General features: G+C 35.0%; 1 protein-coding gene across 1 annotated transcript in view; it reads left to right on the top strand.

Moving 5' to 3' along the window:
- The window catches only part of LOC149532591 (peptidyl-prolyl cis-trans isomerase), an 85,313-nt gene that overhangs the window by 46,633 nt on the left and 18,593 nt on the right, over window positions 1-20,087 (top strand). Inside the window, exons 3-4 of the mRNA XM_089807750.1 lie at window positions 4,499-4,543; window positions 5,371-5,508. Of these exons, the coding sequence (XP_089663876.1) occupies window positions 4,499-4,543; window positions 5,371-5,508 (183 nt within the window). The remainder of the gene's footprint in view (window positions 1-4,498; window positions 4,544-5,370; window positions 5,509-20,087) is intronic.

Below are 20,087 nucleotides of genomic sequence, written 5' to 3'. Positions count from 1 at the left end.
CAAAGTTCCCAGACTCAGACCCGACCTTGACTCGTTAAGGGTAACTTGACTTGTGAACTAACTCGGACTCGGTTGTGACTCCGCAAAGCGACAAAACACTTGAAGTTTTTATGAAGATTTACCCTTACCTTCACCTTTTTGCTATCATATATTGAAATCGATAGGGCTGACTCGGCTCGCCGTACTAGACACGATAGGGCTGACCCGACTCACTAACTTGGGATACTTGCCCGACTCGTGGAGAGTCTTGGAACTATGTTTTAAACTCATGATCAAAATCTTGATCTCATGCCATCACGGTCTCAGGTTCTAAAGAAGCTACTGGAAACATGGAAACTAGATGACTGTGACTTTGAATAATAGGAGCCATTTCTGTCTTTGTGGAGCTTTCCACTCTTTTAAGAAATTCAGCATATCAAGGTGCCTAAGTTCTTTGCCTTTGATCTCACCAACACAAGAGACCACATGGGAAGGTGAGATAGAGTTCTAGTATTTGTTATACCGATACTTTATTTTCTTCTTGCCTTTTGGAGAGATTGGTTCTTTTGACATAGCAAGAAAATCCGTGTATGAAACTACAATATGGAAATCCCATAATGTAAGAACATCTTTGTGTGACACAAATGGATCCATAAGACACTATTAGAGGCTCATTTTGCAGATCTGGAAGCACGTGCATACTTAATACAAATGGAAGGCCTTTGCGCAATTGGCAATGAAGAAATTTTGATGAAGTCAGCTATTTAAGTGAGAAAAGATGAGAAACGTTTTTATTTTTGGAGCATTTCAAGCGAATGGAATACACATGTTTGGTATGGAAATGAGATGCACAAGCACATACATACAAGTGGGGCTTTCAATTCCCATTACAAGTCATTTGGAAGGAACTTGCTGCCTGCAAATGGGTTTTGAAAGTCCACATGTAGGTTGGAAAAAGACTTTAAATGCACTTGGAAAATACTTGAAGTGGACTTTTTAATTCCAATTACAAGTAGGGGAAAAACTTAGCTCTTTTTTAGCAAGATGAGCTCACAAACATAGTTTTTTGATTTCGTCAGCAAGTAGGGGAAAAAGCATTGGTTGAATTTTCTCTTTGTGGGAGTAACTTGTATTGCAATTTTGGGGAAAGAACTTGGATTGTTTTGAGAGACAATACTTCTATACAAAGACTATACAAATCTGAAAATGATTCGTAAGAACAAAAACATATATACAAAACAAAAACAAAAACAGCACAAAAGAAGCCCTAGCATGCACCAAAAAGAATTAAAAATGAAAACATACCTCTCCTTGAAAATCACAAATGCAATGAGGAATAAGAAATCTTGAAAATTTGAAGAAAATCCCCCAAATCTTGATGATTTCGAATCTAGGAAAGATCTCCAACTTGCAGCTGTATGGACAAAAGATTTTGATCCAATCCTTTCACCAAATCAATGCATTATGAGTGCTCCATGAATGCTTGACAAATGGCCATGAATGAGAAAGGAAATGCTTGAGAATAGTACTCTAAAGACTGGTTCAAATTCGCAAAACGTGGTTTGAATATGCCATTGCAAGCCAATTTGCACTCTGAGCAAAAAATGACATCAATAGAGGAGCATGCCGTTAGTATTAAGGAATACAATCAGCACTTTTGTTCTCTGTTTATAATCCCAGTAAAAAATGTCATCCTTGTTCAATAAAACGTGTTTTGTTTTGAGTAAAACAAGTAAGGAAAGAAGTGGTTTTTCCCTAGACGGGCTTTCCTTGCAATGTTGCAAGCAAAAATGACTATTTCCTTTGCAAAAACATGTTCATTTGCCCTAGATGGGCTTTATAAACATGATATAAGTAAAAACACTGCCCTCACAACGTGATTGCAAGCATGGAGCAATCATGACAAGCTTTTTGAGGCACGTTACAAGCTGAAAGATGCTTGGTTCCTCTTAAAACAACTTGTATATTCCCTCAACGGGTTTTTAAGCTCAAAATACAAGTCAAAGATACTTAAAAACAGTAGGGACAAATTTTCAGTTGACATCACATGCCTAAAATCATTGCTTTGTTCTAAAAACAGGCTTTTAAAGCCTCATTACATGTTCAAAATTGCCACCTTGTCTAAAATGGGTTTACAGAGCCCCTCGAGAAATAAAAAGATCATAAAAGGCTTATTAAATAATGGAGGCAGTCATTTACACAAGTATATTTCTCATGTTAATAAAACACATTTTTTCCAAAGATGGGTTTCTCATGCACCTTTACAAGCATTTCAACATTAACAGTAGGCACGAAATTAGGCTTAAAAAGCCCACCGATGCATTTAAAATCTCACTAAAGATCATATATTTCCTTACAAATATGTAATGGTGGACTTTTGATTCCACATTGCATGTAAATGACAGCCATGATGATGTGCAATGACCATCACAAAGCCCATATAAAATGACTTTAAGAGGCTTTGTTGGACTTTTGATTCCACATCACAGGCTTTTATACAAAGAACGAGGACCTGCTGTTAGGCATAAAAACCCCACTTGAAGATTACTTAATTCGTCTTTCTCTCTTGAAATATAGCTTTGATTTAGGCTTAAAATAGCTTGAGATGAGTGGAATTCAAAAAGAAACAAATCTAGAACGAAAAGAAAACTGAAAACAAAAAAAAGAAGAAAAATCCAAAAGACTTTAAGGTTACCAAAAATCTAGTACTTGCAGCCAGGGAAGGAAAACCTGTGTTAGCAAGAAAGACAAAGAAAAATTCGACAGAAACCTTTGGAAAAGGTATTTGAAAGACATAAGGCTTAGTACAATTCAAGCAATAATTGATTGCCTTCATAAAACATCATTTGGATTACCGGAAGTAGAGAATTTCACCTTTGAATTTAGAGAAAACTGCATAGGGTTGTCTGATTTTGTGAATTTCAAAATTGAGGACATGTATAATGCCTTCTTTGTATTTTTTCTAGGTATCATTTAACTTATCAGATGGAATTCCCGACCCCTGTTGATGGTGAGGTTGATTAGATCATTTGGGCAATTAGTCTATTAGATCATTATTGAATTCCATTTCTCTCTTTCCTATTCCCTCACTTCTCAGCAAGCGTCTGGAATCTGGATGAACTGGCCATATGAAATTAGAGTTTTTGGGGAATTCTCTTTCTAGATTTTAATAGAAACTATAGGTCTCTTCTAACCATAGTAAGTTTGTCAAAGTATGCATTTTGAAAGATTTTCCCTTTTCCATATTTCTCTAAATTTCATTGTCACCCGATCATAGAACTTTTCTCAGAGCTAAGGACAAATGACACTTATTCCAGATTTAGCATAAATCAATGCCCATTCAAGACACTAGAAACTTTGGGAAACTATGCCAAAATTGCTAGGAACTCAAAGCAAATGACCAAGTGGGCAAAAATGTAGTTCCCATCTGCAATGGGGTGATGTGTCAAAAGGTGACAACACAACCTAGACAAAACGATGCTCAATTTGAGAGATGCCTTGTGGTGTATTTTGGGTGGCATAGCCATTAAAGAATTTGGTCCATCTTGACATTGTCACCCTAGTGCAAGATCAATGCCAAGTTAGAAGGATTTAAAGAAACAAGCAATGAATTATGACCATTCATTTAAATTCGACATGTTGATCTGTTCAAGGAAAAAAGTAGGTTTTAAAATAGATAGGTGCTTAGTTTAGGCTATGTTGAAGGGCTTATTGCCTCTTTCACAAAGGAGAATTCCCATTCAGCTTTGAACTTAGTTTTTTGTATTGAGATTTGATATGACAGTAATAAGAAGATTGTGTTCAACTTTGTTTAACGCTTGTCCTCTAGTCTTAATTGGTAGCTTTGTATTTTTTGACCGATGTCCTTGATTTCACATTATGTTTTTGTATTGTTCATATAATGTTTTTTTTGTCAAATCCATTCATTTGTCAATATTAGTTCATTAGTCTTTAGCCATTGGATAGTGTTTTTCTCCTCATTCAAATTTTTATTTAGTTGCATAATTGATTTTCTTGTGATGAGATAAGTACTTTAAGTCTTGTGCTTCTGCCTTCAAGATCACAATGATACATCTAGATTTTGTTTCTTAGATTACACACAGAACCCTTAAAAGATAATTTATATTGTGTGCATGAGTAGTTATCCAGTTCATTTGTTCTAATTCTTGTGGAGTAGATCTAATCAGGGAGATTTCTCTGCTAATTTGAATAGAGGGTTTTTCTTACAGACTGTTATGGTTTGAGTTGTCATAAAAGTAGCAAATGGAATGCTAGAAAAGCTAAAAGGAAACCGCATAAGATTCACCATATTTCTAACTTTCTGCACCTTTGTAGGTAGTATTACCCAAGATCTTTGATAATGGTTTTGATTGCACAAACTGTTTTGGGGCAGAGAATACTTTTTGAATGTAAAAGCTAATCATTCAACTAACCTATTTTTTTGTTGCATAATTGAATTTTATAATTCTTGTACAGTTTTTCAATATTGAATATTAATCATTGCCATGTTTTCTTAAAGGGAAACGTTGCATTGGAGACTAGACATGGAAAAATTCGTATAAAGGTAAGAATATCTATTTTCTTGATATCTGTGTTGTTTTGCACCATTTGAAAATAACTGGACGAGTACCATATGAAATTCAGGTATACAAGGTTGTGTGAGCAACTTTGTTGCTTTGCTTGAAGCAACCAAACTCTATGTATTCCCTCCCTCCAAAAAATGTGATCACTTTTAGCTGCGCTTGTGTTGATTACAAGCATTGCAAATTAGACTTATTACAAAAATCACACTGACCATATTTTTGAATCGGTTTACCTCCCTAGTTAGGATAGCTTATGACCATGATGCAAGATTGATAAGTGTCAATGTTATTGTGGGAATAGTAATTTTCATAATTACCTTCTTATATATAATATTATGCTTTAGTATCATAAAATAGCCTATAGCATAGGTTCATGGCTGCTCATGAGAATCAAATCAAATAATTTGAGAGTTTGATTATAAACTTTAGACAACCATTTCTTAGATACTAAATGCAAATCCTATTTGACAGTAACAAAACAAAATAGGTTTACTAAGGGCTACATAAAGGTTGCAACTCCTATTTTTTAAATTTGATCAGTCACGATCTTTTAAGCACATGAATATTCTGTTCATTTATTCTATTACTTAAATCTAGAGGCTTATATATCCTTTAGTTTCAAATCAATAGCCTGTATGCTTTTTCAAAACATGTATTTTTTTTTAACTTACTACCTTCTATGAAGGAAATTGGTTTCATGCTTAGTGTCTATGCTCGAATCTCATTAGTTTGATCAAACTATATTAGGATGTTTTCTGTTTTTTTTATACTATTACTTTTTTATTAACAGATTTTATGATTTATGTAGTTGCTTCCTGATTGTGCCCCACAATCTGTAGCATACATTCTTAAGCTACAAAGATTACGCCATTGTGCGGGCTGCGAATTTTATCGTGCAGAGAAACGTGGGAACAATTGGGATATAGATGGAAATCACATATCTAAGGTACCTTTTTCCATGATATCATTCTTGTGCACTAGTTTACTCTATTTTTAAGGCTTCTGGTTTGACGACTCACTCAAAATATGTAATAAGTCGAATGTCTATTTATCTTCTTATCATTTCTTGGATTTTCTATGTTAGATTCTATGTTAATTCTTCATGTGTCAAAGTTTAAGGGATGAAGCCTAAAATCATGTATGCCTTTTATTTCCTATGAAATAAAAATAATTTGTGTAAGGATAAATAAAGAGATTTATGCTTGTTTTTAAAAAATATTTTCCATGTGCAAGATTCTAGTCATTATGTTAGTTCTTCAAGTGTTGTTAACTTGTCATGCCCAAAAATACGAGGCTCATAACACACGGATTTTTTTTTTTTTTAGTTAATAATTAAACTCACTAGGTTTGATGTGTTCGCTTCCAAAAGATAAGTATATGTACTCTAAAAGACTGATACAAGATCCCCTATCAAATCTTAAGATTACCACTCAGTTTTTAAACCAACTAATTTCAATTAATTGAAAGACTTAACACTTTAATATTTTTAATTACACTTTAAATATTACATCCTTAGAACAATAGTAAAACATAATTTACCATAATTTAAGTCCTATTAACTTTGATCAATTATTAATCTATTTAGACAACATTAATCAATAATAAAATTCATTTATTCAAAAAAATCATTTAAGTAATATAAGTCTAATCATTCTAAAACGAACTTGATAATTAAGATAACGTCTATCACAAAATTTAAACAAACTTTATTAAATCCTTATTCTAATATCAATTTTGTTTGAATTTAGGATCTATTCTAAAGTAATAATATTAATACAACTAAAGTTAAATAAACTAAAATTCAAACTAAACCATACTAAAATAATTTATAGTTAGAACCATAATAATTTACCTTCTATTTAAAAAAAAAAACAATATGATCACATAATTTAAAAATAAAATAAAATACGCTAATACTTTTCAATATTAACCAAACCCAAATTACACTAATCTCCTTAACAAGTACTATATAAAAATTTAAACTATCAAAAAAACATTTTAAAAAAAAACTCTAAATAAAAGAGAACATACTACAACTAATATTAAAGAATATTCCAAATTGACTACAACATGGTACTATCCAAATTTAAAAAAAAAAAAACTTTATTAAAAAGTGACATACTAACCTAAACAAGCTAAAGAAACTAACATCTCACTAGCCTAACCTAACTACCTAGAAATCTACCCAAACATCCTTAATCACTCCCCCTTCCATGCTGACCTAAGCCTGCCTCCCTCTTTCCCCCCACGTCACATCAAGATGAAGCCTAAATTCGCTGGCAGGAAAGGTGAAAGAAAGTGGCTAAAACCCAAGTGCATGCTTAGAAGGGGGTGAGGAAGTTTTAAAACAAGTTTATGTTTTTGAGATTAAACGAAAAGTTTAAACCCCCATCCACATGGGTACCCAGCTGCCCCACCCCACGCAAACCAAGGCTGAGCACGCAGCCCAAACACAATTCTCCAAGGGTAACACGCCTAGCATGGAGTAAACAAGGAGAAAAAGGTAAGTTTCAACTTTTTTTTTACAAGCTGCTCACTCCCATTCGACCCCAACCACTGACATAACAGATTGGCAACGTGGGTGATTTGATTGGTACAGATTCAACAAAGTCCTTGACCACGCCTATGTAAGGTGGAGGTAAAGAGTGCTATTAATGATTCAAATCAGATCTGCAAAATTTCCATGTGCTAGAGTCATGGAAAGAGAGTAAAGGGGTTAGGTGAAGACATAAGAAAGGGAAAGGGTATTAAAGGTTAAAAGTTTATTAGGTAGGGATATAGGATATTTAGGAGTATAATTAAGTATTTCCTTTGTTTATTGGTTTTTTAATTTATTTTTAATTTAAATTTTAAAAAAGAATCTACAGAGAATATTTTCTGTTGCTACAAGAGAATAAACCTTTTGCCATACAAAAAATAGAGACTTTTTACTCTAGGATGTATTTTTTTTTTTGGTCCTTATTTATACTAAGTATAAAATTTTCAATGCAATCCATTTTTGTAACAAGGGAGTAATATATATATATATATTTTAACATTCTAATAGAATTTGCTAAATATCTAGTTAAACCAAGAAATTGAATAATTTATTTTAACAACATTGCAAAATTGATCTTATTTCCCTATAATCACGAAAATGAATTAACGTTCCAAACATAACATAATTTTTGCCTTAACATATTTGAACTTGAAAATTTGCATAAGTGCACATCATCATTTTATCTCTTTTTTTTTTGATACACATACATATAATTGAAAATACGAAACCTCAAAAGCAATGATATTACTCAATCATTATTTTTATTGACCACCTAATTCAAAGGCTCCGTCGGGAAAGAACCCGGAAGAAAACCTGACATCGTTGCCATTACAACAAAAAGTTTAAAAACACTTTACACAGGATTTCAATCCTGAACATAACTGAATTTCAACAATCAATTTAAATTTCCTTCATGGCCCTTAACAAGGGATTCATTTCATTTTCTGCAATACATCGCCGAGATCGTGGAGAGAACGAAAACTGACTAGGTGACAACAAACATAACAAGGAGACAAAATCAGACATTCATTCCCATACTGGGTTTTCACAATAGCTTCGACATTGAACCAAAAAACTAGGGAGAAGGTGGATTTTTCCAACAGGAGATGTGAGACACAACACCAAAATGGGTGCCCAATCGGGGCTATAACTCAAGAACTTCCGTTCTTCCATTCTTACATACCAAAACTCATACGTGGTTTGTGCTGACAGGTAGGGGCCCATAACACCCTACCCTCTCTCCCTCTTCTCGTCCTGAGAAGAGACTCTACACTGTTGGAGTCCAACTAAAGACCTTCCCTCGAAAATGGCCACTTCTGCCCTATCTGAGGGTGAGTAATGCCAAAACACCCATAAAAGAAAACTTCGAAATTCAAAGCAAGCACAAAGGAAAAACATTTGAAGGGAACCTGTTTTAAATCCCTCCCAACATACTCAACACACACACATACATACATAAACAATGAAACTGAAACATGAAGCACAACACACAACCAAAAAGAGGTGCAGTATTCCTACCTTCAAGAAATTAGGTTATGGCAAATGAACAAGTTTGAGATGAGCTAGCTTTCCTCTCCTCCTTCAATTTTGAAAATCCCTCTAAAACTAGAGGTTGGGTGAACAACCCAAACCTCCTCAAAAAGCCTCTAAATAAGATCAAAACTCAACTACCTCTCAAAAAATCCAATAACTCTCCCCCACTTGCCTAAAGATCTAGAGGTTTCTAACTCAACTAAACCTAAGGCTAACCTTAAGGTGGGGTTAAGGTCATTCAACCCATGGTGAAATAATTCAATTTTCGCACTAAAGCAAAAATGGACTTTTTGAGTGACCATAAAAGTCAACAAAAGGGGCTAGGGGGGTGGAAAATGCCCCCAACCCATACCCATACCCCTTGGGTATTAAGATTTCATGATTTTAAGCCTAAGGGATAAATTTGGGACCTAACTAATGCTAAGAATTTTTAGGACTATCTAACAACCTTCCAAAAAGAAGATTAAACACTAATCCGGATTAGGGGTAAATAATTTTGATTAAAAGCTGATTAGCAATAAGGTCACTAACTTAGTCCGACTTAGATTTAAAGGCTACTTGGTTAACCCTAACTAGCATGCTAGAATGCATAAACAATTCACCAGTGTCAAGCGACACTATAAAAATATTGTTATGAAACGTTAACATTTACTGATTACAGAATGATACATTCATACATCTCACGATACAATTAAGATACAAACAACGGAGTTTCCACTAATGACACATAGGGTTCAGTTCTGTTTTTCCGTTAGGTTTCTCGGCTAAAATATCCTACACACTCATTGCACACATCAGTAGCTCCATAAAATCACATGCACATATGTATATACGTATCAGGGAAATCACATAAATTAAAACATTCATCCTTCAAATAATCAGGGGTTTCTCTCATTCTACTCATATTCTCAATCATTAAAATTGCATGCTTAAAGTGTTAATTCTGCATTTACTTACTTCATCAACATACATGTTCACAAAGCATTGAATGACGAAGCCAAATATCTAAAAGTAAAACTTCACACAACATGAAATAATATAATATGTTCAGTGTATTTGGTAGTGTCTCAACATATCGAGTCGTGAGTATCAAAATAATAATGTATCACTATGCTATGATGGGTCGGGGCGAGGCCTCACATAACTCTTCAAGTGAGAATTTCTTTAACTGATGAAGCCAAAAAAATGCTTACCTTTTGTTTCCTTTGAAACAGAAAGAATGTGTGCAAATCCTTGTGATCCAAAAGTGTTTTGCTAGTATGTCATGTTAATTTACTGCCAAAACATTCCTTACCATTGTAACATATGATTTTTTTGTTAATGTTAATCGTAATATGCTATTGTGTTATGTAAGGTTGGTTAAATTGTTGAGTGGATTAGTGGGAGGTAGGTTCCATTGATGCGAGTCTTATACCTTTACAAAATGCAGGGTGAAACATTCGATGTTTCAAGATGAACCACCAAATATTGTATCCTCTCTTGAATAAAGACACCACTCATGCTAAAGATTGCAATTAAAGATCATATAGTTGACTCCAAGGTTCCTTCTTAATGGTGGATACTCACTCGATAGGGATTGCATTTTATTTCATTTCCTTACCGAAGATGGAATTTCGACCTTCATGTGGATTAAAGTGTAACAAACGAATTTTCCTAACCAATTTAAAACACCTAATTAATGAATAACTGATTCCATTTCACATGACAATGACTAATCTAATTAGAAAGAAGTAGCAATTTTTTATTCTATTTGTAATTTATATTCAACTGAAATAAATAAATGAATACTTTGCAACATCTAAACCATTACTAACTGATAACATGTTCAGCTGAAAGTAAAGTAACAACTATCTTCTATATCAACTGTTATATATTCATTCAATTTATGCTTTTAGAAATTCTAAACTATCTAATTATTCTTCCATGAATTCTAAGAGATAAAAGTGCGAAAGTGACATACAAAAATAATGAAGAAATTCCCTTGTCATGTTGTTCAAGCCTCGGCATTGGTGAGAGGAGAAGCATTGACATAGGCTTAAACTCCCAACCTTGGACCATACTTATCCCCATACATCCTAACTTAATAGAATGACCCTCCCTACCTCGAGATCGGAATTGGGATGTTCTTAAGTCCAACCATCCGAGCTACCCGGTGGTTTGAGTGCCCCATCATCAGTTATTTCTAAATAACTGAAGCTTATGGACAAACAAAAGATCTCATGATTGGCACATATGCCTATAATTACCTTGGCCAAGGATTTCAAATTGGGTCCGTAAACCCAATCTCCACCACTCGACTTGACAACAGATTTCATCATCAGGACATGCATGAGCTATTATGTGTTTTTATTACTTAGTTATCTAATTTCATTCTTGATTCTTGCAAGTTATCTTCACCTCTTCACTATTCATGGCTTCCTTGCCGGTGAATCCTAGGTGCTTGAGAGATTATATCCATTCTATTTTATTTACACCTCTTCACCTTTAATGGTGTCCTTGCCGGTGAATTCCTCGGTGTTTGATCGTCATGACATTATTTGCACCTATGCAAAATGTATGAAAAGAAATAGTAATAATATGGACAGGATCATTGACTCATGGATCTCATTATAGTTTCCATCTTCCATATCCATAACTGAGACAACCTCATGGTTAGTAGTAAGCAGGTGACATGATATCAGTCCCTATGAAGTTTTGACTAAAGAAGCTATGTTTTTATATAATTCGTATTCCATTCAGATCAATATTTGAATCCGACAACAATATTAACATCAATAAGGGTAGATGTACAAAATAGAGCACAGACTTGGCGTAGCAATGAGAAAAGAAGAAAAGACAGATCAAATAAGCATTGGAATGGACTTAGCATGACTCACGAGACCTGTAGCAAGATATTTCTTCCTCTCGTGGCCGGAATTAATGATCTTCCACGGTTTCCTTGCTCTATACTCGATGGACGAAGAAGGGAAGGAGGAATCAAATCGAGATGGTAAGTATGTATCCAATATTGTTCTGAGAATCACTCGGCTTGCTAAAATGCAGTAACAAGTGGATGTAAAGGTAGCGGTAATGCAGTGAGAAGAGGAGTTGTGACAAACATGATTGATGATATTCTTTTAAATGGCTGACCTTGACTTCTCGGCTACCTTCGATTATCAAGAAAGCCATTCGAATGCCTCACAATTTCGAATTATAAAAGAAAGAAATAAAGAGGGAAAGGAATAAGGAGTTGAAGAGTTCTAAATTTTTATTTTATTATTATTATAAGCTCTTATGTACATTTATGTATGTATATTGATGAGGTGACATCAATAGATTATATAATTATAATTGATTGGTGCCACTTCATTTTTATATATATGTATTCGTATTTAAGAGTTTATAATAATGAATAAATAAGAAAATTCAATAATAAATCTTCAAAAGTATGAATTATATTTAATTTAGATTATTTTAAGTTTTTATTATATTGTTATCCTAATAGTTCATGCAGTCCTTTAATGTAACCTATGGTCAAGTCTCCATATTCCTTCCAAGGCAGTTTTAGGTAATACCTGTTGATCCTGATGACTGGACCAAATCGACCATCCCCTTCCGATGATCCCGTTTAGCAATGCTTCCCCTCTCTTCAGTCTTCTTTCTGCAATTACCCAAGCAAAACATTCTTGCCAACACATTAATTCAAATATATATATAATATATATATATTTATTTATTGATTGTTAATTCCAATCAACAAGTATCAATCATCTAATGCCAGTTATAGGTTGCTTGATTATTTTCATCGTCGTCTATAATAACTAACTCATTTCACATGATCATGAAAGAAATAATTCATTATTAGCTGGTACAACGTATATAATTAACTAACTCGTTTCACATGGTTAGGAAAAGAAATATTCTGTTAACAATTGATACAACGTATATAATTAACTAACTTGTTTCACATTATCAGGAAAGAAATATTTTGTTAAACCAACGGTTATGATCAAATTTAAAAATTAGGGCAAAATTTGGGATGTAACATAAAGTCCACCTTCACACACTTGCATAGGTTTCATGTTCATATGGACAAAGGGAAATTTTTCTTCCATTGGGATTTTCCTGACTTTGGTGCCCTAAATTTTTAAGTGTTGGATAGTGGAAAAATCATCTTCATCAGGACAAAAGAGGAAAATCCTTAACCCATTTGCACAAACTGATTCCCTAAAATTTTTCCAAGTCCAGTGAAGAATTGATGTGCATGTGGACTTTCACTTTGTTCATTTTTCTTGATATCTAGAAGGGGAAATTTGACCCTCATCTGGTCAAACTGATCCAATGCAGTTTTTTCATTGCAAATGTCTCTTCATGAAAAGAAAATTGACCCTCATCTATAATTTCATGATTTCTCAAGGGGAAATTCTTCATCTATAGGAATTTTGTGCATAAGGGCCTCAAGTCCTTAAAAAAATTGATTTCCCATATGAGAAATCCTTATGAAAATCAATTTTTCCTTATAAATGCATAAAACTTTTATGCATTTCTGGAGGGGAAATTCTATTTCCATCCGGATTTTATGCATTTATAACTATAAGGAAAAAATGATTTCCATAGGATTTTTCATCTTAAACTTTTAAGTATGGGAAATCAATCTTTTAAAGGACTTGAGGCCCTTACGCATATTTTATGAGTAGTGTCTTTATTCAAGCAAGGATAAAATATTTGGTGTTTCATCTCAAAACATTGATTGTTTCATTGTGCATGTTATAATGGTATATAACTCACATGAACAGGGTACTGAGGTGGTTGTTGCATGGGAAACTTGTGAAAGCTTACATTAGTCAATTTTTTTAATTTATATTTGTCCAGCATGTTTAATAAATTATATTATTGCATGTGTTTATTGTCCATTCTCTGCAGTTCCGTGCTTGTGACTTTTTAATAAGTGGTTTAGTGCCGGTAGAAGAAAATAGGTTAAAGGTAAAATTTTGCAATTCTGTTTGATTTTCAAAACTTCCAGCTCCAAGCTCGTTAACTTACAGCTGTTAATTATCAAACCTTTAAACAAGGATAGTCATAGATCTGTAGACGGACATGTACTAACAGATTTGTAACAATAATTATCTCAAACAAAAGTATTGGATTTAATGAAATCAGTCCATAGTCCTTACAGTTAGCAAGCATATGTATATCTGGATAAAACCAATTGTCTTTACAGCAATGCCCTCAGATTACAACAGAAGCATAACAAGAGGAGGCAGATTTCTTTGTGCAGGTAGATAACCAGCCCTTCTAATTCCATCCACTACAGATTCCAGTGAAAATTGATAAGCACTTGCAATTTTCAAACACAACAGTTCAAGAAGTCTAGAATGATTCACCTTAATGAAATGAGAATTTTTTTAACAAACCACAGCAACCTTCAATATAAAATAATATGATCTAAATTCTGAAAACTCTTGTAGTACATATGATAACAGTGTCTCTGAGTGTACAAACAGCCCGGAAAAGTAGTTCAGAGTTGCAGATCGAGAGGAAATTTACAGGGCAACATACCCAGCAACATAGAAGGTTATAACTTATTATACATAGCATTGGCTATGTGATTCCAATTCAGTTTTCTGGTTTGTAATGACAGTCTGCAACTGTAGGCCCTTCTGATCTCCTTAGCAGTGGCACAATGTCACAACAACCCCTTCCAACCTCTGATGCAGCTCATGTCTCAGAGGTTATGCCTTCCTTGATATTCATCACTTAATTTTCTGTCCTTAGTGACTACAACTACAGTTCTTGGCATTTGATTACTTGCTGAGCATATAGTAGTTTGATGCTAGAAAACTTTTGACAAACCTCTGTAAGCCTGGTGCTGGAAATAGAATAAAAAATCAGAAGTGAAATAGTCACAATTTAAAGGAAAATTTTATAAACAAGTCCAGGGTTTTCGTCCTAATCTTGAAGGCCTGCTAGGGTTTTTTGTCCTACAATCAGTGTCGGGAAAATATTCCCAAAACTTCATCAATTTCTCTGATGCAGAGCATCCAACACCAACACCAACACCAACTCCAAGGGGTACTAACTGACCCAAACTCAATTCAAGGTTCTTGATCTCAGAGATGAGGCATCTAACAAGATTAACTCTCTTCAATCTGACAATGCATCACTAGGATCCATAAGTTCTACACAATAACACGCAACCCCTGTACTTCTATCTCTCCAAGGACACAGGGACTCCTTCCATCACCCATGACTTATCACAACTTAAAGGACATCTATCATGTTTTACAAGCTTCCTACTCGCTCCTACAATGGAAACTCAACATCTCATGAACATAGCACCAAATTTTTTTTTTTGATGGATTGACACATTTAAGACCTTTGTTTTGAAACAACTATCATCAATACAAAGAACTTCTTCTTCCTATTGCCTGATCAATACTTAGCTTCCTCACCAATGGACAATCAACTTGCCCATTCACTAGGCACACCTTATTTATAACATAGACTAGGTGTTAAAGGAATTAACTTAATAATCTACAGGTCTATGGGTGTAGATTGTGCCTAACTCTCATTTGCATATACTCCATTAAGAGGGCATGGTAATTACTTATACCTACTCTAGAGGTGCCGGCGATCAGAAGGAACAGGTTTTAGTATTACCTAACTAACCTTAGTTAATGCTAACTAATATTATTCTAAGGATGCCGACTTTGAGTATTTTAATTACCTGTTAATGCTAAGGGTGATGTCCCTTAAGGAACACACCCTATGATATGGGTATATAGGCAGGGTTGAGAAGGCAGTCTGGGGACACACAAGCATCTACAGTCTGATCTCCAGGTCTTCTAGTCCTCACGTGTTATCTACTGAATTTCAGAACTTCATTCCAGGTATAAAACAGGATCCTCAGTTGTATCTTCAGCATAGTAAATCCTGAATATCAGTTTCACTGTCTGGGTTATTTTGTGTCTATTTTCTCTGCATTAGAAGTCTTATTTGTCATCAGAATCTGTAGAAGTTTACATGGTATCAAAGCCTAGTTATCAGATCTAGGGCTCTGCAGATTGTCACATATCAGACCTGTTCAAATCCAGTAGTTATTCTTCTTTTCCAATGGCATATACAATCAGGCCTGAGGACAGATTTGATGGAAAAGAACATTTTGAAGCATGAAAATTTAGAATTTTGATGATTCTTGAAGAAAATAATGTTAGACAGTTTGTTGATGGAGCATCCAAACAGCCATCTGTTGAACCTCACAAATCCATATGGTCCAATGGAAACAGAAAAGCCATTCAAATCATCTTGGATGGAGTTAAGAATGACATAGTACTTATGCTTACATAACACTTAACTGCCTACGATATGATGAATGCATTACGAAATGCATTTGAAGTAAATAATGCAACGAGGGTCCTTGCACTAAAGAGACAACTAAATCACATCCAAATAAAAAAGGGAGAATCAATAAACTCCTACTTTCTAAGAGTTGTTGGTATTAGAGATGAATTGGCAAGCATAGGAACCATCATAAATGACACTGAATTAACACTCATGGCTTTAGATGGACTGTCAGAATCATGGGAAACATTTGCACAAGGAATAAGTGCTAGAGATCAGCTTCCAGATTTTAATAGACTTAAGAATGATTGTTTTCAGGAAGAATCAAGAAAACTAAAGAAGGGAGGAAAACCTAAAATGGAAGATGAAGAACTTCATGTTCTTAATGCGAACTCTTACAAAGGCAAGAAAAAGCATTTCAAGAAAAATAAAGGAAATCATAAGAACAGAAAGTCCAAGAACGACCTATCTAAAATAAAATGTTTTAAATGTGAAAAATTTGGACACTTTAGATCAAATTGTCCATAAAACTCCAAACAACAACCGAATTGCACAAACATTGTTAGAGAAGAAGAAACTTATGATCCAGAGAATCGGGTTTTGTATTCTTCCTTATCAAATGAAATCTCCAATAAGGCATTGGTAATAGATAGTGGATCCTCCCGGCATATAACAGGATACAAAGAAACTCTAGATTTCTTGTACGAGAAAGTTAACGGTGAAGTTAATATTGGTGATAACTCAGCACATTCAGTCAAAGGAATTGGTAGCTGCACTTTGAAGCTAAAAATAGGAAATACTCTCCTTCTGAAAGATGTACTATATGTACCAGGAATAAAAAGGAACCTAATATCAATTACAACGTTAGAAGATGATGGACACAATGTTGCATTCATGGATGGCAAAGTATTAACTTTGGCTAAGAATTCTTCCATAAAAAAAGCTAAAGTAATTGGTCAAAGAAAGGGATATTTGTGTGAACTAAATATAGAACCCATTCAAGCCCTTGTTCATAAAGCAGAAGATTCAAATGAAATATGGCATAGAAGATTAGGGCACCTAAACTTTAAAACCCTATCTACTATGGAGAAGATGGTTACCGGATTACCGAAATTAAAACAAGATCACCCTAGTATTTGCAAAGGGACACCCTAGGTAAAAGTACTAGAAGACCTTTTCATGATAGTACCAGAAAAACAAATAATGTACTAGAATTAATTCATTCAGATTTATGTGGACCCATGTCCGTTCCCTCCCTTGGAGGATTCTGGTATTATGTCTTGTTCATAGATGACTTCTCTAGAAAAATATGGATTTATTTTTTAAAATGCAAAGAATCAGAAGAAATCTTACAAAGATTTAAGGAATTCAAAGCATTAACTGAAAATTTTTCAGGACATAAAATTAAAACCCTTTGAACCAGTGTTACCTCGGCGTGGGGGTGTGGCGGTGCGGGGGGACGTCGGGACGAGTTTCGTGTGCGGGGAAAAAATAGCCTCAATTTGGGGACGGCAGGGGGATGGCGGGGGAGCGGAGGGGGGGTTCGGGGGAGGAGAGGGAGTGGGGGGAGGGGGTTGCATAGTATATATATAATATTATTAATATATATGATTGAAAATGCTAATTATGAAATGATACTTCAATATATTATATAATATATAACAATGTAACATTAACATATCAAATATAGTTGACTACAATGAATAGAGAAAATTAAAATGTGATTCACAAACCATAAGTTCAAACTTGAAACTTGAAATTTCATAACCATTGCTATTACTAATGACCATTTGACAAATTAACTTAGTTCAAGATGCAAGATTCAAAATTCATTGTTCAAATATGATTTTATGAATATCATATATCATAAAGATGCTCATGATGACAATGAGCCGAATAACATGAAACAGTGAAATAATAATAATGTATCATAGCCATATCAAAGTGAGTGTAATCAACAAAATGACAAAATGCCAATAATGAGAATGGATGATTCTCAAGTGCTCTCTAATCATCCCCTATGCCGAAGTCCTCATCACTGGAACTACTAGACTCCTCTTGGGTAAGATTTTGATTGTCTAAAGGAACACCAACTAGCCCTACATTGGCTTCTGCATCGGCATCCTCATCAATCTGAGCTGGATCCTCTGGCTCCACATCCCATCGTGCTGCAGGGCTCTCCTTGTAGTCACGTGTCTTGCGATCTTTGAGCCGCAAGTGACCATGTACAGCAACTAGCTTCTCTGCTCTCTTAGAGGTAAGTCTGTTCCTCTTAACAGAGTGAATGAAGCTATAGGTGGACCAATTCCTCTCTGCAGTTGAGGAGCTAGACACCTGAGATAACAAAGTTGAAAGTTACAATTTACAAGTTACAAACAAATGTTCATATAATTTGTAACAAATGATAAATGGTAAATCGATGATTAATAATTAGTGAATCAATGAATCATAAATTAAAATCAGCAAGGTAAAACTCTTCAAGTTAAGATTGTAAAGGGCTGGAATTAGTTATTAGTATTACAAACCTGAGAAAGCAGTCGAATGGCTAGTGAGGTGATCTTTAACTTTTGTGACCCATGACATTTCCACCACAAAATGGGATTCTTTTGTGCCATGGTTTTGAGATCCACGTTTGCAATATCCAAGTATCCTACAAGTTACAAGTTTTAAAGTTTACAACATAATATTAAAATTATAAATAACTTAAATAAAGTTATAACTTATAAGTAAAGTAACAATTAATTATTAAATATTAAAAGAACTTATAATTATAGAGTTTAGAGCACCGAATCAAGATTTAAGGATTACCTGAAAGACTAGCAAATTCGGACCACTTGGTGTGAATCTCACTAGCAGTCTCAGTATCATACATTTTGGCAATGCATCGAAAGAACCCATTCTTCACTTCATCAACCTGAAGTGGTGTGACTCTACCAGGCCTAGGTATGTACCACTTCGGGTTCAATGCATAGGCAGCCATGTGCAAAGGAGTGTTCAACTTCTCCCACCTGTGGTGAATGATATGCTCAATGTGCTCCGTATAGAATGCTAGAGTGGGGTCTCTCTCACGCACAACAGCCATCATCTACCCAAGCATGGAATCAATGCACTCATAAACCTCTCCAAGGCTAGGTGAATCTGCATCTCCATATCTGATCACCTGAAACATTGGAGTAATGATGGAGACTATGTATTTTGCATCACTCCAAAACTGATCGCTCTTCACGGTCTCCTTTACCCTCTTCCCCTGCTCTGTTCTGGACTCAGGCCATCGATTCCATTCTTGTGTCATAACCATGAGTTGCAATGGCTCTTGCAACTCGATCATTCTCTCCAAGAGAATATAATATGATGCATACCTGGTCTCAACTGGTTTCAGGAATTGCTTCTTTGCGAAGCTCCTGAAAAGTGCATGTGATGTATGGTGATTGCAGATAAACATCTGCACCTCTCTCCCATCATTAACCACCTTTCTAATCCACTCTATTTTCCCCATGTCTTTGAGTGCATTGTTCATGGCATGCACACAACATGGAGTTCACCAAATATGCCTATAAGCTGCCTCAACAAGCCTCCCTGCAGCTTTGCACACATGTGCTACATCTGTCACAACTTGGACCACATATTGTGGTCCAACCTCCTCAATGGCTTCCCTAAGCACATGAAACTGAAAATTAGCATCTTTACGATGCCCTGAACAATCAATTGCCTTCAAAAAATACAGGCCCTCCGTGCATGTAACCATAATGTTGATGAGTGGACAATGACTAATGTCCGTCCACCCATCCATGATAATGCTGCAACCTGACTCCATCCAACATGCTTTCATTTGTTCCATCAAGATCCCAACCTTGTCATAGGCTCTATCCAACACTGTAGTCCTCAGCTTGTTGTCACCTGGTGGCACATATGATGGCTCTCCCTCATTCACTGCCATGGTCATCATCCTCACAAAATAGGGAGATCAAGCCACATGTGTAGAGATGCCATTGGCCAAGAAGAAATCACCAACATCATCATCTAATCGGTCCCTTGCATGCATGTTAAATAAAAGAGCAATGGGATTACTATTAGTACGACTTGTAGTTGCTTTTCATTTCCCCCTACTGCTGTCCCCTGTTGAACTGTGTGTA

This window comes from Cupressus sempervirens, chromosome 10, assembly GCF_028749045.1.
Source record: "Cupressus sempervirens isolate cs-2001-9-10 chromosome 10, ASM2874904v1, whole genome shotgun sequence".
NCBI classification, from domain to species: Eukaryota; Viridiplantae; Streptophyta; class Pinopsida; order Cupressales; family Cupressaceae; genus Cupressus; species Cupressus sempervirens.
This window is presented reverse-complemented; position numbering and strand designations above follow the sequence as displayed.